The sequence below is a fragment of the Lampris incognitus genome, chromosome 2 (genome assembly GCF_029633865.1).
Source record: "Lampris incognitus isolate fLamInc1 chromosome 2, fLamInc1.hap2, whole genome shotgun sequence".
Classification (NCBI taxonomy): Eukaryota; Metazoa; Chordata; class Actinopteri; order Lampriformes; family Lampridae; genus Lampris; species Lampris incognitus.
The window spans coordinates 150,502,099-150,527,098 of NC_079212.1; the positions used below are offsets into that span (position 1 = coordinate 150,502,099).

The following is a 25,000-nucleotide window of genomic DNA, read 5'->3' on the forward strand; positions in this document are numbered from 1 at the left end:
GCCAGTTTGTATGGGGCCAGTTTGCATGGGGCCAGTTTGTATGGGGCCAGTTTATATGGGGCCAGTTTGTATGGGGCCAGTTCGTATGGGGCCAGTTTATATGGGGCCAGTTTGTATGGGGCCAGTTTGTATGGGGCCAGTTGGTATGGGGCCAGTTTGTATGGGGCCAGTTTGTATGGGGCCAGTTTGTATGGGGCCAGTTTATATGGGGCCAGTTTATACGGGGCCGGTTCGTATGGGGCCAGTTCGTATGGGGCCAGTTCGTATGGGGCCAGTTTGTATGGGGCCAGTTTGTATGGGGCCAGTTTATATGGGGCCAGTTTATATGGGGCCAGTTTATACGGGGCCAGTTTATACGGGGCCAGTTCGTATGGGGCCAGTTCGTATGGGGCCAGTTCGTATGGGGCCAGTTTGTATGGGGCCAGTTTGTATGGGGCCAGTTTATATGGGGCCAGTTAGTATGGGGCCAGTTTATATGGGGCCAGTTTGTATGGGGCCAGTTTGTATGGGGCCAGTTTATATGGGGCCAGTTGGTATGGGGCCAGTTTATATGGGGCCAGTTTGTATGGGGCCAGTTTGTATGGGGCCAGTTTATATGGGGCCAGTTTATACGGGGCCAGTTTATACGGGGCCAGTTCGTATGGGGCCAGTTCGTATGGGGCCAGTTTGTATGGGGCCAGTTTGTATGGGGCCAGTTTGTATGGGGCCAGTTTCTATGGGGCCAGTTCGTATGGGGCCAGTTTATATGGGGCCAGTTTGTACGGGGCCAGTTTGTACAGGGCCAGTTCGTATGGGGCCAGTTTGTATGGGGCCGGTTCGTATGGGGCCAGTTTTTATGGGGCCAGTTTGTATGGGGCCAGTTTGTATGGGGCCAGTTTGTACGGGGCCGGTTTGTACAGGGCCAGTTCGTATGGGGCCAGTTTGTACGGGGCCGGTTCGTATGGGGCCAGTTTTTATGGGGCCAGTTTGTATGGGGCCAGTTTATACGGGGCCAGTTTGTACGGGGCCGGTTCGTATGGGGCCAGTTTGTATGGGGCCAGTTTGTACGGGGCCAGTTTGTACAGGGCCAGTTCGTATGGGGCCAGTTTGTACGGGGCCGGTTCGTATGGGGCCAGTTTTTATGGGGCCAGTTTGTATGGGGCCAGCTTTTAAATGAATCTAAAGTGAAACAGTAATCACATGTCACATGTGATTAATGTGAAGTGACATACCTCCCTCTTCTTCTGTGTCTTGTCCAGAGGTGGTCTTGAAGTTTAGAGACCACATCTCCAGACTGGAGAAAGACATTTACGCCGTCATGAAGCTGGAGAAAGAAGAGAGACAGATGGCTGCTTCAGAGGCCCAGGTATCTGTCTGTCTGTCTCTTTGTCTGTCTGTCTGTCCGTTAGTTTATCAGTGTATCTGTATACACGTCTCCATTGAGAAAATACTCATTATAAAAAAAGGTTGATGGAATGACAGTGATGGAATTATAGTGATAGAATGACAGTGATAAGATGACTGATAGAAAAAGTGATAGGATGACAGTGATAGGATGTTCGTGATAGAATGACAGTGATAGGATGACAGTGATAGGATGACAGTGATAGAATCATAGTGATAGGATGACAGTGATAGAATGACAGTGATAGGATGACAGTGATAGAATCATAGTGATAGGATGACAGTGATAGAATGACAGTGATAGGATGACAGTGATAGAATCATAGTGATAGGATGAGAGTGATAGGATGACAGTGATAGAATCATAGTGATAGGATGACAGTGATAGAATGACAGTGATAGAATCATAGTGATAGGATGACAGTGATAGAATCATAGTGATAGGATGACAGTGATAGAATCATAGTGATAGGATGACAGTGATAGGATGTTCGTGATAGAATGACAGTGATAGGATGACAGTGATAGGATGACAGTGATAGAATCATAGTGATAGGATGACAGTGATAGAATGACAGTGATAGAATAACAGTGATAGAATGACAGTGATAAGATGACTGATAGAAAAAGTGATAGGATGACAGTGATAGGATGTTCGTGATAGAATGACAGTGATAGGATGACAGTGATAGAATCATAGTGATAGGATGACAGTGATAGAATGACAGTGATAGAATAACAGTGATAGAATGACAGTAATAGGATGTTCGTGATAGAATGACAGTGATAGGATGAGAGTGATAGAATGACGGTGATAGGATGATAGTGATAGGATGAGAGTGATAGAATGATAGTGATAGGATGAGAGTGATAGAATGATAGTGATAGGATGAGAGTGATAGAATGATAGTGATAGAATGACAGTGATAGAATAACAGTGATAGAATCATAGTGATAGGATGAGAGTGATAGAATGATAGTGATAGGATGAGAGTGATAGGATGATAGTGATAGGATGAGAGTGATAGAATGATAGTGATAGGATGATAGTGATAGGATGAGAGTGATAGAATGATAGTGATAGGATGAGAGTGATAGAATGATATAGATAGAATGACAGTGATAGATCAGTGATCAGATCATTCGGTCGGTTCCGGCTTCCGGTTACCAATGGCGGTTTGTTTTTGAGGCTCTGTATATTTTTTAAATTTTAACCATTTTTAACGACTCCGTGAGATCTTGGATCATTTTAAGTGATTTTATGGTTTGTGTAGTTGTGTAGTTTTTTTTTACCCGACCATCGATTACATCAATTGACAACCATATAGGTGGCGGACGCTGTACACCATTGCCGGTCTCAGATTTGGTTTCGCACAGAACCTGAGATTTATGAGACTAAAGATGGCAGAATTATTGTGGAGGATGAGCTACTCAGTTCCCTGGCTGTAAAAATGAAGACACTGACCCAGGAGGAGATCGTGTTGTTGGTTGAGAACAACTTTGACTCCGAGTGGATAGAGACCTCAAGGAAGGTGCTGTTTAACCTTTGCCGTCCTACGCAGCGGCTCATTTCCCACAAAGGGCCTAAGAAAGATGCCGGTAACATCAAATCTTGCCTTAATGTACTGAATGAGTGTGGAGAGAAGAGTCCCAGATTTGTCTCTCCTTACTTGGATGCTCTGCCGCCGGGGACGTTCTCCAGCATGGCTGTCTCCAGCCTGCTTGGGAGAATGGAGCAGCTGTACGTGCAGGTCAGCTCTATGAAGCATGCAATGCAGATACATGCTACTGTGAGCAAAGATCTTCGGTTTAGCACTGAGAAGATCGATCGCCGAGTGTGTGCACTGGAGCGCTCCATTGACCTGACTGGCGGCAATCTTCCAGATACGTCGGTGGCGGTGGTTGGTGCCACTGTCATGAGCACGATAGATGGAGCCGCCGGCCTGGTCGGCACGGCATCTGGGGCTGCACCGGTGGAAGCCCCGGGCCTGGGAGCAGAGGAGGGAGCTTCAGCAGTGGTCTCCACTCTGGAAGTGGAGAAGGCTGAGGTAGCAGAGGGTCCTGGTGGATTAACGTCTCTGCCAGGCACCTCAATGTGGAGTCAAGTCGTGAAACGTCGCCCCGCGAAAGTTGCTATTCACTCAAGCTCACGTACTGTTCACCCCGGGCAGAAAAATACATCCGTTAATGTTGTTGGTACCGGAGCTGGGAGTAATGTCGAGGTGGTGTTTTTGCCACCAAGTTCACACCAGATCTAGACGCTGACACTGTCTGGGTATCTTAAAGATAAACTTGGCCGTGATGTTATCTGTCAAAAGATTGGCTCTGTACGCTCGATGGTGTTTTAAGCCCCCAACGTACTCTTCAAGGCAGCGCTGCATGGAAGGCACTCCCCGCCCCCTACAGTTTCAGCCAATCACAGCACCGGCGCTAACCCTAACCCTAACCAGTGCTGTGATTGGATGAAACTGTTGGGGGCAGGGAGTGCCTTCCATGCAGTGCTGCCTGGAAGAGTACGTTGGGGATTTAAAACACCATCGAAGGCTCACTACACAGTAGATTCGGCTCATTTAAAATATCTGCCGAATGCAATGAGGTTTGAGAAATGTACAATCCGGAGCTCTGGCCGGAAGGGGCACTTGTCTGGCGCTATTATGAGCCGCGCAGGGGTGGAGTTATCGGGTCAAACACTGCTTTTGTTGCGGGGGGAATGAGTATGCCTGCTGGTGATATGATCACTCACTAGTCTTGCTAAATGAACATTGGGGTTTTGTCATACAACTGTCGTGGCCTGCGTCTGGGCCAGAGTGCAGGGGATAAAGCTCGCCGCATAGTTGTTGAAAACCTTTTGGAGAACTGTTACATACTATGTATGCAAGAGACATTTTGAGCAAATCAAGAGCTGGAAAAACTAAACCCATTCAATGGGAACTTTCATGGGGCTGGGGAGTCTACAACTGCCCTTGGTGTGGGAATAGTCAGAGGCAGGATACCAGGGGGTGTGGCTATTCTATGGAATAAGAAGCTTGACTCATTGGTAAATGTGGTTAGGCTTGGTGTTGACTGGTGCATTGCAATACAGTTTACTCATAATGACAGGGGACTCTTTATCCTAAATGTGTATACACCCTTTGAATGCCAGCAGAACAAGGATGAATATTTAAATAGGCTTGCATTCATCAATTCCTTATTCAAGCTAATACTTCTTCCAGTGTGTATGTCATTGGGGATCTGAATGCTGATATCTCAGACACGAATTCGTTATTTGCTAATCACATGGTTCAGTTCTGTCAAGATAATAATCTTATATTGTCAAGCAAAGTCTTATTGCCTACAAATACTTTTACATACATAAGTGAGGCCTGGCACACTACGTCATGGCTGGACCACTGTATTTGCACTGCTGATGCACATGCCTCGTTGGGGAGTATGGGTATTATGTATGGGGCAGCAACGACTGATCACATACCTCTAGCTATGGCTATAAATGTTGGAACATCTGCCTGTGCTGTCGAGTAATGGAGATAGTGATAATGCAGAAAGGTTGGACTGGTCAGCTCTTACAAAGGAGGACATCTTAGCCTATCATGCCCGTACAGATGAAACCTTGGGTAATATAAATCTGCTTAGAGATGCAGTTATGTGCAGAGACTTTAATTGTAAGGATATGAGGCGTAGGAGAGATCTCTGGTGCATGTATGATGATATTGTTAGTGCTCTGTATGAAGGTAGTAAGCCCTACTGCAAGTATAAAAATAAGACACATAACATCAGGTCTGGTTGGAACAAGTATGTAGCTGGGCATCATGAAGAAGCGTGTGAAGCCTTTAAATCATGGGCTACGGCAGGCAGACCCAGACAAGGGCCTGAGCTTGAACACAAGAAGCTCACTAATGCAAGATACAAGTACGCCATTCGCTTCATCTGTAAAAATGAGCAAGCCATGAGGGCAGATTCCATGGCTAAGAAGCTGCTAAGAAATGATCCTGCTAATTTTTGGAAAGAAGTGAGAGCTCTCAACAACTATAAAACATCTCTACCATGCACTGTTGATGCTATCTCCGGTACACACAATATTGCTGAGTTATGGCGACAGCATTATAGTACCTTATTCAATTGTGTCCACAGTGATCTGTATAAGGTGGGCAATATTGAGAGTGATGATTCAATGGTGATCATGTCACACAAGGTGTACCAAGCTATAAACAAGCTGTCTGTTAACAAGGCAAGTGGCTTAGATCATATTACTGCTGAACTCCTTGCTATCTGTTTTACTGGCTTCATGGTCCATGGCTTGTTACCAGACTCAGTGTTGTCTCTACTGTTAGTGTCAGTCATTAAGGACAACGCTGGTCAAGTATGCAGCCTAGAGAACTACAGGCCTATAGCTCTGGCCAGCATACTGTGAAAAGTCCTAGGAAGAATCCTGCTGGATAGAGGGCATGGATTTATCAACTCCACAGATAACCAGTTTGGTTTTAAAGCTAGACATGGCACTGACTTACGTATAATGCCTTAAAGGAAATTGTAAACAAATACAGAGGCCAAAACTCATCGGTTCTTATGTGTTTTATTGATGCTTCTAAAGCTTTTGATCGAGTTAATCATAGAAAGTTGTTTGTTAAACTGAGTCAAAGACGGGTGCCTAAATACACTGTGAGAATCCTGGCTTATCAGTATGCCCACCAGACTATGCAAGTGAAATGGGGTAATAGTGTTTCAGCCCCATTTGGGGTTAGCAGTGGTGTCAGAAAGGGGGAATTCTGTCTCCAGTTTTCTACAATTTATATACTGATGATTCGTCCAAGCAGCTGAAAGCCTGTAACACTGGTGCATGATGGGTAATACCTTGGTGAACCATATTATGTATGCAGATGACCTTGTCATTCTTAGTCCCTGTAGCGCTGGTCTCCAGCAGCTCCTTGATATATGTTGTGTGTATGGTGTGGAGCATGACATCAAATACAATGCTAGTAAGAGTGTTGTCATGATCTGCAGAAGCAAAGAGGTCAATCCTCTAAAATTTCCTGATTTTAAATTGTCTGATAATAATCTTGTGGTATGTAATAAGGTGAAATATCTTGGGCACTAGTATATTACTGAACAAATGACAGACGATGATGATATTTATAGGCAATACCGCATGATGTATGCACAAGCAAACACTCTGTCACACAAGTTTGGTATGTGTTCAGTTAGTGGGAAGATGTCTCTGTTCAGAGCATGTTGTACAACACTATATACTGCGCCCCCCCCGCCCGTGGTCAAACTACATATTGTACAACGCTCTATACTGCACAACTTTGGTCAAACTATAAAAAAGCAAGCTTACAGAGGCTTCAAGTGGCTTCTAATGATGCCACGAGAGTACTGCTAAAAAGACCTAGATGGTGTAGTGCAAGTGAAATGTCTGTGGCTGCAGGAGTCGATACCTTTCAGGCTCTTCTGAGAAAGCTCATGTTTAAATTTATTTGCTGGCTCAATGACTGATAATGTAATCATCAAGAGTTTAACTAATATAAGATTCAGGGCCACATGCTACCCATCCCGGCTGTGGGACCCCTGGTATAGCTGCCTTCTTTTAACACACTGACTTGTTCCATTTATGTAAATTTATTGTGTTTACTCTGTGTATTATCTAGGGTTTGTCTTTTATCTATTTTTCTTTGTCTGTTATGGACGCTGAGTCTGCAATAAAGTTTTGAATTGAATTGAATAGAATCATAGTGATAGGATGACAGTGATAGAATGATGGTGATATAATGACAGTGATAGGATGACAGTGATTGGATGATAGTGATAGGATGACAGTGATTGGATGATAGTGATATAATGACAGTGATAGGATGATAGTGATAAAATGTTAGTGATAGGATGACAGTGATTGGATGATAGTGATATAATGACAGTGATAGGATGATAGTGATAAAATGTTAGTGATAGGATGACAGTGATTGGATGATAGTGATATAATGACAGTGATTGGATGATAGTGATAAAATGTTAGTGATAGGATGACAGTGATTGGATGATAGTGATATAATGACAGTGATTGGATGATAGTGATATAATGACAGTGATAGGATGATAGTGATAAAATGTTAGTGATAGGATGATAGTGATAGAATGATGTGATAGGATGACAGTGATCGGATGATAGTGATAGAATGACTGATAGAATAACAGTGATAGGATGACTGATTGGATGATAGCGATAGAATGATAGTGATAGAATTACAGTGATAGGATGATAGTGATAGAATGACTGATTGGATGATAGCGATAGAATGATAGTGATAGAATAACAGTGATAGGATGATAGTGATAGAATGAAAGTGATAGGATGACTGATTGGATGATAGTGATAGGATGATAGTGAGCATGTAAGTGATAGGATGACAGTGATTGGATGATAGCGATAGAATGATAGTGATAGAATGACAGTGATAGGATGATAGTGATAGAATGAAAGTGATAGGATGACAGTGATGGAATTATAGTGATAGAATGATAGCGATAGAATGACAGTGATAGAAAGAGTGATAGAATGATAGTGATAGGATGATAATGATAGAATGTTAGTGATAGGATGACAGTGATGGAATTATAGTGATAGAATGATGTGATAGGATGACAGTGATTGGATGATAATGATAGAATGACAGTGATAGGATGATAGTGATAGAATGATGTGATAGGATGACAGTGATTTGATGATAGTGATAGAATAACAGTGATAGAATGACAGTGATATGATAGTGATAGGATGAGAGTGATAGAATAACAGTGATAGAAGAACAGCAATAGGATGATAGTTATAGAATGAGAGTGATAGAATGATAGTGATAGAGTGATAGTGATAGAATGTAAGTGATAGGATGACACTGATTGGATGATATTGATAGAATGACAGTGATAGGATGACAGTGATTGAATGGTAGTGATAGAATGATAGCGATAGAATGACATTGATAGGATGACAGTGATAGAAACAGTGATAGAATGACAGTGATAGGATGACAGCGACAAAATGACAACGATAGAATGATAGTGATAGAATGATAGTGATAGGATGACAGTGATTGGATGATAGTGATAGAATGACTGATAGAATGATAGTGATAGAATAACAGTGATAGGATGATAGTGATAGGATGACTGATTGGATGATAGCGATAGAATGACAGTGATAGAATAACATTGATAGAGTGATAGTGATAGGATGACTGATTGGATGATAGTGATAGAATGACAGTGATAGGATGACAGTGATAGAATGATAGTGATAGGATGACAGTGATTGGATGATAGTGATGGAATTATAGTGATAGAATGATAGTGATAGAATGAAAGTGATAGGATGACAGTGATGGAATGATAGTGATAGAATGATAGCGATAGAATGACAGTGATAGCAAGAGTGATAGAATGACAGTGATAGGATGATAATGATAGAATGTTAGTGATAGGATGACAGTGATGGAATTATAGTGATAGAATGATGTGATAGGATGACAGTGATTGGATGATAGTGATAGAATGACAGTGATAGGATGATAGTGATAGAATGATGTGATAGGATGACAGTGATTTGATGATAGTGATAGAATAACAGTGATAGAATGACAGTGATAGGATGATAGTGATAGGATGAGAGTGATAGAATGATAGTGATAGGATGAGAGTGATAGAATAACAGTGATAGAAGAACAGCAATAGGATGATAGTTATAGGATGAGAGTGATAGAATGATAGTGATAGAGTGATAGTGATAGAATGATGTGATTGGATGACAGTGATTGGATGACAGTGATGGGATGAGAGTGATAGAATAACAGTGATAGAATGACAGCAATAGGATGATAGTTATAGGATGAGAGTGATAGAATGTAGGTGATAGGATGACACTGATTGGATGATATTGATAGAATGACAGTGATAGAATGACAGTGATTGGATGGTAGTGATAGAATGATAGCGATAGAGTGACAGTGATAGGATGACAGTGATAGAAACAGTGAAAGGATGACAGCGATAGAATGACAACGATAGAATGATAGTGATAGGAGGATAGTTATAGAATTGTAGTGATAGTATGACAGTGATAGAATGATAGTGATAGGATGACAGTGATAGGAGGATCGTGATAGGATGAGAGTGATAGAATGACAGTGATAGAATGATAGTGATAGGATGTCAGTGATAGGATGACAGTGATATCATAATAGCAATAGAATGTTAGTGATAGGATGAGAGTGATGGAATTATAGTGATAGAATGACAGCGATAGAATGATAGTGATAGAATGATGTGATAGGATGATAGTGATAGAATGACAGTGATAGGATGATAGTTATAGGATAATAGTGATCGAATGATGTGATAGGATGACAGTGATTGGATGATAGTGATAGAATGACTGATAGAATAGAATGATAGTGATAGAATAACTGATAGAATGATAGTGATAGGATGAGAGTGATAGAATGAAAGTGATAGGATGACAGTGATTGAATGATAGTGATAGGATGTAAGTGATAGACTGATAGTGATAGAATGACAGTGATAGGATGACAGTGATTGGACGATAGCGATAGAATGATAGTGATAGGATGACTGATGGATGATAGTGATAGAATGACAGTGATAGGATGATAGTGATAGGATGAGAGTGATAGAATGATAGTGATAGAATGACAGTGATAGAATGATAGTGATAGGATGTAAGTGATATGATGACAGTGATTGGATGATAGCATAGAATGATAGTGATAGGATGACTGATGGATGATAGTGATAGAATGACAGTGATAGGATGACAGTGATAGAATGACAATGATAGTGATAGGATGACAGTGATAGGATGATAGTGATAGAATGATAGTGATAGAATGGTAGCGATAGGATGACAGTGATAGGATGATCGTGATAGAATGACAGTGATAGAATGATATTGATAGGATGCTAGTAAAAGAATGATAGTGATAAGATGACATTGATAGAATGATATTGATAAGATTACAGTGATAAGATGACAGTGATAGGATGACACTGATAGAATAATATTCATAGAATGATAGTGATAGAATAACAGTGATAGAATGATAGTGATAGGATGAGAGTGATAGAATGATGTGATAGGATGACAGTGATTGGATGATAGTGATAGAATAACAGTGACAGAATGATAGTGATAGGATGAGAGTGATAGGATGTATGTGATAGGATGAGAGTGATAGGATGATAGTGATAGAATGTTAGTGATAGGATGACAGTGATAGAATGTTAGTGATAGGATGACAGTGATAGAATGTTAGTGATAGGATAACAGTGATAGAATGTTAGTGATAGGATGACAGTGATAGAATGATGTGATAGGATGACAGTGATAGATTGTTAGTGATAGGATGACAGTGATAGAATGTTAGTGATAGGATAACAGTGATAGAATGTTAGTGATAGGATGACAGTGATAGAATGTTAGTGATAGGATAACAGTGACAGAATGACAGTGATAGAATGATAGTGATAGGATGAGAGTGATAGGAAGTAATTGATAGAATGTTAGTGATAGGATGACAGTGATAGAATGTTAGTGATAGGATGACAGTGATAGAATGTTAGTGATAGGATGACAGTGATAGAATGATAGTGATAGGATAACAGTGATAGAATGTTAGTGATAGGATCACAGTGATAGAATGTTAGTGATAGGATAACAGTGACAGAATGACAGTGATAGAATGATAGTGATAGGATGAGAGTGATAGAATGATAGTGATAGGATAACAGTGATAGAATGACAGTGATAGAATGATAGTGATAGGATGAGAGTGATAGAATGATAGTGATAGGATAACAGTGATAGAATGATGGTGATAGTATGTTAGTGATAGGATGTATGTGATAGGACGACAGTGATAGGATGACAGTGAATGCATGATAGTGATAGAATAACAGTTATAGTATGATAGTGATAGGATGACAGTGATAGAATGATAGCGATACCATGATAGTGATGGGATGACAGTGATTGGATGATAGTGATAGAATGACAGTGATAGGATGATAGCGATGGGATGACAGTGATAGAATGTTAGTGATTGGATGATAGTGATAGAATGACAGTAATTGAATGATAGTGATAGGATGAGAGTGATAGAATGACAGAAGTCAAGTCAGATTAGTCCTAAATTAGATCATCCCCGATGAAGAAAAACTCTACAGAAAATCTTTTTCAGAAAAAAAAGCGGACGGAAACTGTGGAGGGTAGAGCAGCAGAGGTAGTGTCCCACTTTGGACAAGTAGATGTGTAATAGGTATGATAGATGGGGAGAAACAGATTTATTGTAACCTCTCGATGAGACAAAAATTATTACATTAATTATAGGCTGGGAAAAAGATGGCGTGTTCCTACCTCAGATTGAAATTATTGAATTCTCCAGTTTTCTAAAGCAAATGACATTTAAGGCAACAATGCCATAGATATGATTCAGTTCAACTGTTATTTATCCTGATTACCTTTATACACTTACAAACAAAACTCTCCTTGTTCTCCTGTCTACTTTCTTCATCTCTCTGACTATCCCACTTCTTCTTTGCCAACCTCTTCCTCTGTATACTTTGCTGTACTTCCTCATTCCACCACCAAGTCTCCTTGTCTTCCTTCCTCTGTCCTGATGACACACCAAGTACCTTCCTAGCTGTCTCCCTCACTATTTCTGCAGTGGTTGTCCAGCCATCTGGCAACTCTTCACTACCACCCAGCGCCTGTCTTACCTCCTCCTTGAACTCCACACAACAGTCTTCCTTCTTCAACTTCCACCATTTGATCCTTGGCTCAGCCTTCACGCTCTTCCTCTTCTTGGTCTCCAAAGTCATCCTACAGACCACCATCCAATGCTGCCTAGCTACGTTCTCCCCTGTCACCACCTTGCAGTCTCCAATCCCTTTTAGATGGCGCCTTCTACATAAGATATAGTCCACCTGTGTGCACTTTCCTCCACTCTTGTATGTCACCCTGTATTCCTCCCTCTTCTTGAAATATGTATTCACCACAGCCATTTCCATCCTTTTCACAAAATCCACCACCATCTGTCCTTCCACTTTCCTCTCCTTGACACCCTACCTGCCCATCACCTCCTCATCACCTCTGTTACCTTCACCAGCATGTCCATTGAAGTCCGCTCCAATCACCACTCTCTCCTCCTTGGGTACCTTCTCCACGACGTCATCCAACTCACTCCTGACTTCTTCCTTCTCGTCCATCTCACACCCAACTTGCGGGGCATATGCGCTGATAACATTCAGCAATACACCTTCGATTTCCAGCTTCATACTCATCACTCTGTCTGACACTCTCTTCACCTCCAGCACACTCTTGACATACTCTTCCTTCAGAATGACCCCTACCCCATTTCTCCTCCCATCCGCACCATGGTAGAAGAGTTTGAACCCACCTCCGATACTCCTGGCCTTACTCCCCTTCCACCTGGTCTCTTGCACACACAGTATGCCTACCTTTCTTCTCTCCATCATATCAGCCAGGTCTCTCCCTTTACCAGTCATAGTGCCAACATTCAAAGTTCCGACTCTCACCTCCACATGCCTACCCTTCCTCCTCTTCTGCTGCCTCTGGACATACCCTCCCCCTCTCCTTCTCCTTCACCCAACAATAGCATAGTTTCCACCGGCACCCTGCTAGCCATCAGTACTGGTGGCAGTTGTTGGTAAACTGGGCCTCCACCGATCCGGTATGGAAATTTTATTTATGATCCGCATATTTGATTTGGCAAAGATTTTACACCAGATGCCCTTCCTGACACAACTCTCCCCATTTACCCGGGCTTTGGACCGGCACTAAGAATGCACTGGCTTGTGCGTCCTCAGTGACTGGGTTACATTTTTTTCTAAAAAGCAAAATCAGAAATCCCTAAATTGAAAATTTACATCTTCAGACCTGAAACTGATTAATTTGGATTATCCAAAATTCCTATGGATGTCATAGGTGGTGCCCCTAAATTTATAACGAGGACATTAATAATATTGAAGCCATATTCCACTATATAGCTACTAAGATGATTTCCTGCTGTGACTGATTAATCCTGCTATTGAAATTGTATTTGTATAAGTGGTGTTTTAACATTGGAGACTGTGGCACTTCCACGTGGCAGCAAGGTGAATGAGGCGAATTATGTTTGGTTCTTCCAGTGTTCTTTCAGTTCTCCTGTGCTGAGCTCAGCAGTGAATGATTTTCTGGCTCGCGAAATATGATCGACTTCTCGTTTACTTTCAAGGCTCTTACCCGAATACATAATGTTGTGGTTTTGACAGTACCGCTGCCTTATCTAACTCAACCGCAGATGTGAGTTGTTCATGCACACGGCTGACTCCGAGCAGCAGAGACAGAAAGCAGAACTGACCATGTGAAGTGCATGCAGAGAGGGAGTGGCCATATCAGGAACAAACATTTTTCAAAGGTTTTTAATCACCAACCACGAGAGGTTCTTAATCATACAGCTGGGGTGCCCTCGTAGCTCACCTGTAGATCACCCGGTAGCTCACCTGGTAGCTCACCTGGTAGATCGCCCGGTAGCTCACCTGTTAGCTCACCTGGTAGATCACCCGGTAGCTCACCCGGTAGCTCACCCGGTAGATCGCCCGGTAGCTCACCCGGTAGCTCACCTAGTAGATCATCCGGTAGCTCACCGGGTAGATCGCCCGGTAGCTCACCCGGTAGCTCACCTAGTAGATCATCCGGTAGCTCACATGGTAGCTCACCCGGTAGCTCAACCGGTAGCTCACCTGGTAGATCACCCGATAGCTCACCCAGTAGCTCACCTGGTAGCTCACCTATAGCTCACGTGGTAGCTCACCCAGCAGCTCACCTGGTCGCTCACCTGGTCGCTCACCTGGTAGAGTGCGTACCACATAAAGTTGAGTCCTTGCCACAGGGGCCTGGGTTCGAATCCGGCCCGGACCCCCCTTTGCTGCCTGCCTTTCCTTTCCTTTTTCTTTTCTTTTTTCTGTTTGTTGATTTTTTTCCCCCCTCTTTTTCTCCTCAATTGGACCCGGCCAATTACCCCACTCTTCCGAGCCGTCCCGGTCTCTGCTCCACCCCCTCTGCTGATCCAGGGAGGGCTGCAGACTACCACATGTCTCCTCCCATACATGTGGAGTCACCAGCCGCTTCTTTTCACCTGACAGTGAGGAGTTTCACCAGGGGGACGTAGCACGTGGGAGGATTAAGCTATTCCCCCCAGTTCACCTCCCCCCTGAACAGGCGCCTCGACTGACCAGAGGAGGCGCTAGTGCAGCGACCAGGACACATACCCACATCCGGCTTCCCACCCATAGACACAGCCAATTGTGTCTGTAGGGACGCCCGACCAAGCCGGAGGTAACACAGGGATTCAAACCGGAGAACTCTGTGTTGGTGGGCAACTGAACAGACTGCCATGCCACCCAGACGCCCCCCTGCCTGCCTTTCCTGTCGCTCGCTCGACTATCGCTATCAAATAAAGGCGAAAAATGCCAAAAAAAAAAATAATAATAAGAAAAGTTTAAGCTGATAGGTCCAGTAGTTGGCAAAGATTAGCTCTGGACACACACATAATCCTCCGCAGGGGATGAATATATACAATCACAACATTTATAGCAAAATAAGGGAAACTTAGCTGACTGTATTGAAAAATTAAGCATCCTCTCCAGTCACAGAGCAGGTATCTTCATACAGCTACACCAGAATAAGTTTTAACCCAGTCATGAACAGCAGTTAAGTCCTAGGGCGAGCAGCTGGTATAGACACAGGAGGATGACCAGACATACAGTTAGGTCCATAAGTATTTGGACAGTTACACAATATTTGTAATTTTGCCCCTGTACACCACCAAAGTGGATCTGACATGGAGTATTTGAGATGTGATCGAAGAGTAGACTTTCAGCTTTAATTTAAGTGTGTTTGTGACTTCACTAGATGTTGTGAATGTGTTTACCCCTTCCTCTCAAGAGTGTTTGTGACTTCACTAGATGTTGTGAATGTGTTTACCCCTTCCTCTCAAGAGTGTTTGTGACTTCACTAGATGTTGTGAATGTGTTTACCCCTTCCTCTCAAGAGTGTTTGTGACTTCACTAGATGTTGTGAATGTGTTTACCCCTTCCTCTCAAGAGTGTTTGTGACTTCACTAGATGTTGTGAATGTGTATACCCCTTCCTCTCAAGAGTGTTTGTGACTTCACTAGATGTTGTGAATGTGTATACCCCTTCCTCTCAAGAGTGTTTGTGACTTCACTAGATGTTGTGAATGTGTTTACCCCTTCCTCTCAACAGTGTTTGTGACTTCACTAGATGTTGTGAATGTGTTTACCCCTTCCTCTCAACAGTGTTTGTGACTTCACTAGATGTTGTGAATGTGTTTACCCCTTCCTCTCAACAGTGTTTGTGACTTCACTAGATGTTGTGAATGTGTTTACCCCTTCCTCTCAACAGTGTTTGTGACTTCACTAGATGTTGTGAATGTGTATACCCCTTCCTCTCAAGAGTGTTTGTGACTTCACTAGATGTTGTGAATGTGTTTACCCCTTCCTCTCAAGAGTGTTTGTGACTTCACTAGATGTTGTGAATGTGTTTGTCTTCACGAGGGAAAGAATTCTGCCATCATCCACTGTAGATGCGCTCCGTGGTCTTCCAAGCCTTTTGGTGTTGCTGAGCTTGCCAGTGCATTCTTTCTTATTGAGAATGTACCAGAATGTTGATTTGGCCACTCCTGAAGTGTTTACTATCACTCGGATAGATTTCCTTTGCTTGTTCAGCCTGATGATGGCCTCCATCATTTCTATTGATACCTCTGTGAACTTCATGTTGAGAGTTCCCATGAACAGCTACCACATGCAAATGTAAATACTTGGAATGAACTCCAGACCTTTAATCTGCTTAACGTGTCATGGACTAATGATGGAAAAGGTCTTACTTGCCCATGAAACCACGTGCTAGTCACGTGTCCAATTACTTTTGAGCCTCTGAAAATGGGGTGACCATGTATAAAACTGGCTGTAATTCCTGAACGGTTTATGCAATATTTTTGTCCAACCCCTTAAATTAAAGCTGAAAGTCCACACTTCAATCACATATGGGTTACTTCATTTCAAATCCACTGTGGTGGTGTACAGGGACAAAATTACAAATATTGTGTAACTGTCCAAATACTTAAAGACCTAACTGTACACTCATACAGATGAAGAGAGGGATGTGTAGTCGTGCTTAGTCCTCCATGAACAGGTCCTTCTTCAGTAATAAACAGGCTCTGATGTTTAATCCACTGTTGTGATAATAAGAGGACTACACACACAAGTTCAGTTTAACCAGAACACTGCACACTTGATCCTGTGTGTAGGTACAGGACACTGGAGGTCTCTAGCAACATCTGTCTCTGCATGACCAGTGGTTATCTGCTGCACCACAAACACTCAATGCAGCTAACGCAATGACAAAATATGTAGTTATCGTAGAGGAGTGATAAAACAATATGTAGTTATCATAGAGGAGTGATAAAACAATATGTAGTTATAATAGAGGAGTGATAAAACAATATGTAGTTATAATAGAGGAGTGATAAAACAATATGTAGTTATAATAGAGGAGTGATAAAACAATATGTAGTTATAATAGAGGAGTGATAAAACAATATAGTTATCATAGAGGAGTGATAAAACAATATAGTTATAATAGAGGAGTGATAAAACAATATGTAGTTATCATAGAGGAGTGATAAAACAATATAGTTATAATAGAGGAGTGATAAAACAATATGTAGTTATCATAGAGGAGTAATAAAACAATATGTAGTTATCATAGAGGAGTAATAGAACAATATGTAGTGATCACAGAGGAGTGATAAAACAATATGTAGTGATCATAGAGGAGTAATAGAACAATATAGTTATCATAGAGGAGTGATAAACTATGTAGTTATCATAGAGGAGTAATAAAACAATATGTAGTGATCATAGAGGAGTGATAAAACAATATGTAGTGATCATAGAGGAGTGATAAAACAATATGTAGTGATCACAGAGGAGTGATAAAACAATATGTAGTTATCACAGAGGAGTGATAAAACAATATGTAGTGATCATAGAGGAGTGATAAAACAATATGTAGTGATCATAGAGGAGTGATAAAACAATATGTAGTTATCATAGAGGAGTAATAAAACAATATGTAGTGATCATAGAGGAGTGATAAAACAATATGTAGTGATCATAGAGGAGTGATAAAACAATATGTAGTGATCACAGAGGAGTGATAAAACAATATGTAGTTATCACAGAGGAGTGATAAAACAATATGTAGTGATCATAGAGGAGTGAAAAACAATATGTAGTTATCACAGAGGAGTGATAAAACAATATGTAGTGATCATAGAGGAGTGATAAAACAATATGTAGTTATCATAGAGGAGTAATAAAACAATATGTAGTTATCATAGAGGAGTGATAAAACAATATGTAGTTATCACAGAGGAGTGATAAAACAATATGTAGTGATCATAGAGGAGTGATAAAACAATATGTAGTGATCATAGAGGAGTAATAGAACAATATGTAGTTATCATAGAGGAGTGATAAAACAATATGTAGTTATCATAGAGGAGCGATAAAACAATATGTAGTGATCATAGTAATAGAACAATATGTAGTTATCACAGAGGAGTGATAAAACAATATGTAGTGATCATAGAGGAGTAATAGAACAATATGTAGTTATCATAGAGGAGTGATAAAACAATATGTAGTTATCATAGAGGAGTGATAAAACAATATGTAGTTATCATAGAGGAGTGATAAAACAATATGTAGTGATCATAGAGGAGTGATAAAACAATATGTAGTTATCATAGAGGAGTGATAAAACAATATGTAGTTATCATAGAGGAGTAATAGAACAATATAGCTATAATAGAGGAGTGATAAAACAATATATAGTTATAGAGGAGTAATAGAACAATATGTAGTGATCATAGAGGAGTGATAGAACAATATGTAGTTATCATAGAGGAGTGATAAAACAATATGTAGTGATCATAGAGGAGTGATAAAACAATATGTAGTTATCATAGAGGAGTGATAAAACAATATGTAGTGATCATAGAAGAGTAATGGAACAATATGTAGTTATCATAGAGGAGTGATAAAACAATATGTAGTGATCATAGAGGAGTGATAAAACAATATGTAGTTATCATAGAGGAGTGATAAAACAATATGTAGTTATCACAGAGGAGTGATAAAACAATATGTAGTTATCGTAGAGGAGTGATAAAACAATATGTAGTTATCACAGAGGAGTGATAAAACAATATGTAGTTATCATAGAGGAGTGATAAAACAATATGTAGTTATCATAGAGGAGTAATAGAACAATATGTAGTTATAATAGAGGAGCGATAAAACAATATGTAGTTATCATAGAGGAGTAATAAAACAATATGTAGTTATCATAGAAGAGTGATAAAACAATATGTAGTTATCATAGAGGAGTAATAAAACAACATGTAGTTATCATAGAGGAGCGATAAAACAATATGTAGTTATCATAGAGGAGCGATAAAACAATATGTAGTTATCATAGAGGAGTGATAAAACAATATGTAGTTATCATAGAGGAGTGATAAAACAATATGTAGTTATCATAGAGGAGTAATAAAACAATATGTAGTTATCACAGAGGAGTAATAAAACAATATGTAGTTATCACAGAGGAGTGATAAAACAATATGTAGTTATCACAGAGGAGTGATAAAACAATATGTAGTGATCATGGAGGAGTAATAGAACAATATGTAGTTATCATAGAGGAGTAATACAACAATATGTAGTTATCATAGAGGAGCGATAAAACAATATGTAGTGATCATAGAGGAGTAATAGAACAATATGTAGTTATCATAGAGGAGTGATAAAACAATATGTAGTTATCATAGAGGAGCGATAAAGCAATATGTAGTGATCATAGTAATAGAACAATATGTAGTTATCACAGAGGAGTGATAAAACAATATGTAGTGATCATAGAGGAGTAATAGAACAATATGTAATTATCATAGAGGAGTGATAAAACAATATGTAGTTATCATAGAGGAGTGATAAAACAATATGTAGTTATCATAGAGGAGTGATAAAACAATATGTAGTGATCATAGAGGAGTGATAAAACAATATGTAGTTATCATAGAGGAGTGATAAAACAATATGTAGTTATCATAGAGGAGTAATAGAACAATATAGCTATAATAGAGGAGTGATAAAACAATATGTAGTTATAGAGGAGTAATAGAACAATATGTAGTGATCATAGAGGAGTGATAGAACAATATGTAGTTATCATAGAGGAGTGATAAAACAATATGTAGTGATCATAGAGGAGTGATAAAACAATATGTAGTTATCATAGAGGAGTGATAAAACAATATGTAGTGATCATAGAGGAGTAATAGAACAATATGTAGTTATCATAGAGGAGTGATAAAACAATATGTAGTGATCATAGAGGAGTGATAAAACAATATGTAGTTATCATAGAGGAGTGATAAAACAATATGTAGTTATCACAGAGGAGTGATAAAACAATATGTAGTTATCGTAGAGGAGTGATAAAACAATAGGTAGTTATCACAGAGGAGTGATAAAACAATATGTAGTTATCATAGAGGAGGGATAAAACAATATGTAGTTATCATAGAGGAGTAATAGAACAATATGTAGTTATAATAGAGGAGCGATAAAACAATATGTAGTTATCGTAGAGGAGTAATAAAACAATATGTAGTTATCATAGAAGAGTGATAAAACAATATGTAGTTATCATAGAGGAGTAATAGAACAATATGTAGTTATAATAGAGGAGCGATAAAACAATATGTAGTTATCATAGAGGAGTGATAAAACAATATGTAGTTATCATAGAGGAGCGATAAAACAATATGTAGTTATCATAGAGGAGTGATAAAACAATATGTAGTTATCATAGAGGAGTGATAAAACAATATGTAGTTATCATAGAGGAGTAATAAAACAATATGTAGTTATCACAGAGGAGTAATAAAACAATATGTAGTTATCACAGAGGAGTGATAAAACAATATGTAGTTATCACAGAGGAGTGATAAAACAATATGTAGTGATCGTGGAGGAGTAATGGAACAATATGTAGTTATCACAGAGGAGTGATAAAACAATATGTAGTTATCATAGAGGAGTGATAAAACAATATGTAGTGATCATAGAGGAGTGATAAAACAATATGTAGTTATCATAGAGGAGCGATAAAACAATATGTAGTTATCATAGAGGAGTGATAAAACAATATGTAGTGATCATAGAGGAGTGATAAAACAATATGTAGTTATCATAGAGGAGTGATAAAACAATATGTAGTTATCATAGAGGAGTAATAAAACAATATGTAGTTATCACAGAGGAGTGATAAAACAATATGTATTTATCATAGAGGAGCGATAAAACAATATGTAGTTATCATAGAGGAGTAATAAAACAATATGTAGTTATCACAGAGGAGTGATAAAACAATATGTAGTTATCATAGAGGAGTAATAAAACAATATGTAGTTATCACAGAGGAGTGATAAAACAATATGTATTTATCATAGAGGAGTGATAAAACAATATGTAGTTATCATAGAGGAGTGATAAAACAATATGTAGTGATCATAGAGGAGTGATAAAACAATATCTAGTTATCATAGAGGAGTAATAAAACAATATGTAGTTATCATAGAGGAGTAATAAAACAATATGTAGTTATCATAGAGGAGTGATAAAACAATATGTAGTTATAATAGAGGAGTGATAAAACAATATGTAGTGATCATAGAGGAGTAATAAAACAATATGTAGTTATCATAGAGGAGTAATAAAACAATATGTAGTTATCATAGAGGAGTGATAAAACAATATGTAGTTATCATAGTGGAGCGATAAAACAATATGTAGTTATCATAGAGGAGTAATAAAACAATATGTAGTTATCATAGAGGAGTGATAAAACAATATGTAGTTATAATAGAGGAGTGATAAAACAATATGTAGTGATCATAGAGGAGTAATAAAACAATATGTAGTGATCATAGAGGAGTGATAAAACAATATGTAGTTATCATAGAGGAGCGATAAAACAATATGTAGTTATCATAGAGGAGTAATATAACAATATGTAGTTATAATAGAGGAGCGATAAAACAATATGTAGTTATCATAGAGGAGTAATAAAACAATATGTAGTTATCATAGAGGAGTAATAAAACAATATGTAGTTATCATAGAAGAGTGATAAAACAATATGTAGTTATCACAGAGGAGTGATAAAACAATATGTAGTTATCACAGAGGAGTGATAAAACAATATGTAGTGATCATGGAGGAGTGATAAAACAATATGTAGTTATCACAGAGGAGTGATAAAACAATATGTAGTGATCATGGAGGAGTAATAGAACAATATGTAGTTATCAAAGAGGAGTGATAAAGAATTAGACAGAATAGAAGAATTAGGGTGATCAGAATCTCTACTACTGTAGTTTTACACACATATTTATCGTGTGTGTGTGTGTTTGTTTGTGTGTTTGTTTTGTAGATCAGTGCAGCCCAGAAACGTCTGTCACAGCCGGAAGAGGTCCCTCAGAGAACCTGGTTCCAAACCCAACAAGAGAGGAAGAAGGACAGAAGTGAGAAGAACCACTGCAAACCACATTAATACACAAAACCCACATGGTTGATTAGAATCTGCAGGTTTTATAGTATCCTGAAAGTGCTATAATGTAACACTTATTATTATTATTGTTGTTGTTATTACATTATTATTGTTATTGAATCAAGTCAGTTGTATTGTGTAGCCCAGTATCACAAATTAAAAAGGTGCCTCAGGGGGCTTCACAGCAACACAACATCCTGCCCTTCCACCCTCACATCAGATCAGGAACCAGTACCCTAACAGCCTTTATGTGGTCCTGACATCAGAATCTGAACGGTGCTACTGACAGGCTGTGTTCCCTGGTGGGATGTGACCACGGACAAACCAGCGTGCCTGCGGCCTCTCGACAGAAGTCTGTGGTGGACTGTGGATGGTGTCCATGGTCAGACTGCACCAGGAGATACGTAGACTCTGGTCAGTCTGCATACTGGCTGTGTCTGTAGCGAGAGGCTGTGAGACAGCTGTGGTGGACTGTGGATGGTGTCCATGGTCAGACTGCATCAGGAGATACGTAGACTCTGGTCAGTCTGCATACTGGCTGTGTCTGTAGCGAGAGGCTGTGAGACATCTGTGGTGGACTGTGGATGGTGTCCATGGTCAGACTGCATCAGGAGATACGTAGACTCTGGTCAGTCTCCATACTGGCTGTGTCTGTAGCGAGAGGCTGTGAGACATCTGTGGTGGACTGTGGATGGTGTCCATGGTCAGACTGCACCGGGGGATACGTAGACTCTGGTCAGTCTGCATACTGGCTGTGTCTGTAGCGAGAGGCTGTGAGACAGCTGTGGTGGACTGTGGATGGTGTATGGAGTATGCAGACTGTAGCGAGAGGCTGTGAGACATGTGTGGTGGACTGTGGATGGAGTATGGAGTATGCAGACTGTAGCGAGAGGCTGTGAGACGTGTGGTGGACTGTGGATGGTGTATGGAGTATGCAGACTGTGGCGAGAGGCTGTGAGACATGTGTGGTGGACTGTGGATGGAGTATGCAGACTGTAGCGAGAGGCTGTGAGACGTGTGGTGGACTGTGGATGGAGTATGCAGACTGTAGCGAGAGGCTGTGAGACGTGTGGTGGACTGTGGATGGTGTATGGAGTATGGAGTATGCAGACTGTAGCGAGAGGCTGTGAGACATCTGTGGTGGACTGTGGATGGAGTATGGAGTATGCAGACTGTAGCGAGAGGCTGTGAGACATCTGTGGTGGACTGTGGATGGAGTATGCAGACTGTAGCGAGAGGCTGTGAGACGTGTGGTGGATGGTGTATGGAGTATGGAGTATGCAGACTGTAGCGAGAGGCTGTGAGACATCTGTGGTGGACTGTGGATGGAGTATGCAGACTGTAGCGAGAGGCTGTGAGACGTGTGGTGGACTGTGTATGGAGTATGGAGTATGCAGACTGTAGCGAGAGGCTGTGAGACATCTGTGGTGGACTGTGGATGGAGTATGGAGTATGCAGACTGTAGCGAGAGACTGTGAGATGTGTGGTGGACTGTGGATGGAGTATGGAGTATGGAGTATGCAGACTGTAGCGAGAGGCTGTGAGACATCTGTGGTGGACTGTGGATGGAGTATGGAGTATGCAGACTGTAGCGAGAGGCTGTGAGACATCTGTGGTGGACTGTGGATGGAGTATGGAGTATGCAGACTGTAGCGAGAGACTGTGAGACGTGTGGTGGACTGTGGATGGAGTATGGAGTATGGAGTATGCAGACTGTAGCGAGAGGCTGTGAGACGTGTGGTGGACTGTGGATGGAGTATGGAGTATGCAGACTGTAGCGAGAGGCTGTGAGACATCTGTGGTGGACTGTGGATGGAGTATGGAGTATGCAGACTAGCGAGAGGCTGTGAGACATCTGTGGTGGACTGTGTGTGGAGTATGGAGTATGCAGACTGTAGCGAGAGACTGTGAGACATCTGTGGTTGACTGTGGATGGAGTATGGAGTATGGAGTATGCAGACTGTAGCGAGAGGCTGTGAGACGTGTGGTGGACTGTGGATGGAGTATGGAGTATGCAGACTGTAGCGAGAGGCTGTGAGACGTGGTGGACTGTGGATGGAGTATGGAGTATGCAGACTGTAGCGAGAGGCTGTGAGACATGTGGTGGACTGTGGATGGTGGATGGAGTATGGAGTATGCAGACTGTAGCGAGAGGCTGTGAGACATCTGTGGTGGACTGTGGATGGTGGATGGAGTATGGAGTATGGAGTATGCAGACTGTAGCGAGAGGCTGTGAAACATCTGTGGTGGACTGTGGATGGTGGATGGAGTATGGAGTATGGAGTATGCAGACTGTAGCGAGAGGCTGTGAGACATCTGTGGTGGACTGTGGATGGTGGATGGAGTATGGAGTATGGAGTATGCAGACTGTAGCGAGAGGCTGTGAGACATCTGTGGTGGACTGTGGATGGTGGATGGAGTATGGAGTATGGAGTATGCAGACTGTAGCGAGAGGCTGTGAGACATCTGTGGTGGACTGTGGATGGTGGATGGAGTATGGAGTATGGAGTATGCAGACTGTAGCGAGAGGCTGTGAGACATCTGTGGTGGACTGTGGATGGAGTATGGAGTATGGAGTATGGAGTATGCAGACTGTAGCGAGAGGCTGTGAGACATCTGTGGTGGACTGTGGATGGTGGATGGAGTATGGAGTATGGAGTATGCAGACTGTAGCGAGAGGCTGTGAGACATCTGTGGTGGACTGTGGATGGTGGATGGAGTATGGAGTATGGAGTATGCAGACTGTAGCGAGAGGCTGTGAGACATCTGTGGTGGACTGTGGATGGTGGATGGAGTATGGAGTATGGAGTATGCAGACTGTAGCGAGAGGCTGTGAGACATCTGTGGTGGA

At 40.9% G+C, this 25,000-nt stretch overlaps 1 protein-coding gene across 2 annotated transcripts in view; it reads left to right on the forward strand.

The window, feature by feature from the left end:
• The window catches only part of ddx27 (DEAD (Asp-Glu-Ala-Asp) box polypeptide 27), a 122,977-nt gene that overhangs the window by 75,268 nt on the left and 22,709 nt on the right, over positions 1 to 25,000 (forward strand). For both annotated transcript variants that reach the window (XM_056273733.1, XM_056273734.1), the window contains exons 15-16: positions 1,239 to 1,345; positions 22,033 to 22,123. In XM_056273733.1, coding sequence (XP_056129708.1) covers positions 1,239 to 1,345; positions 22,033 to 22,123 — 198 coding nt within the window. The remainder of the gene's footprint in view (positions 1 to 1,238; positions 1,346 to 22,032; positions 22,124 to 25,000) is intronic.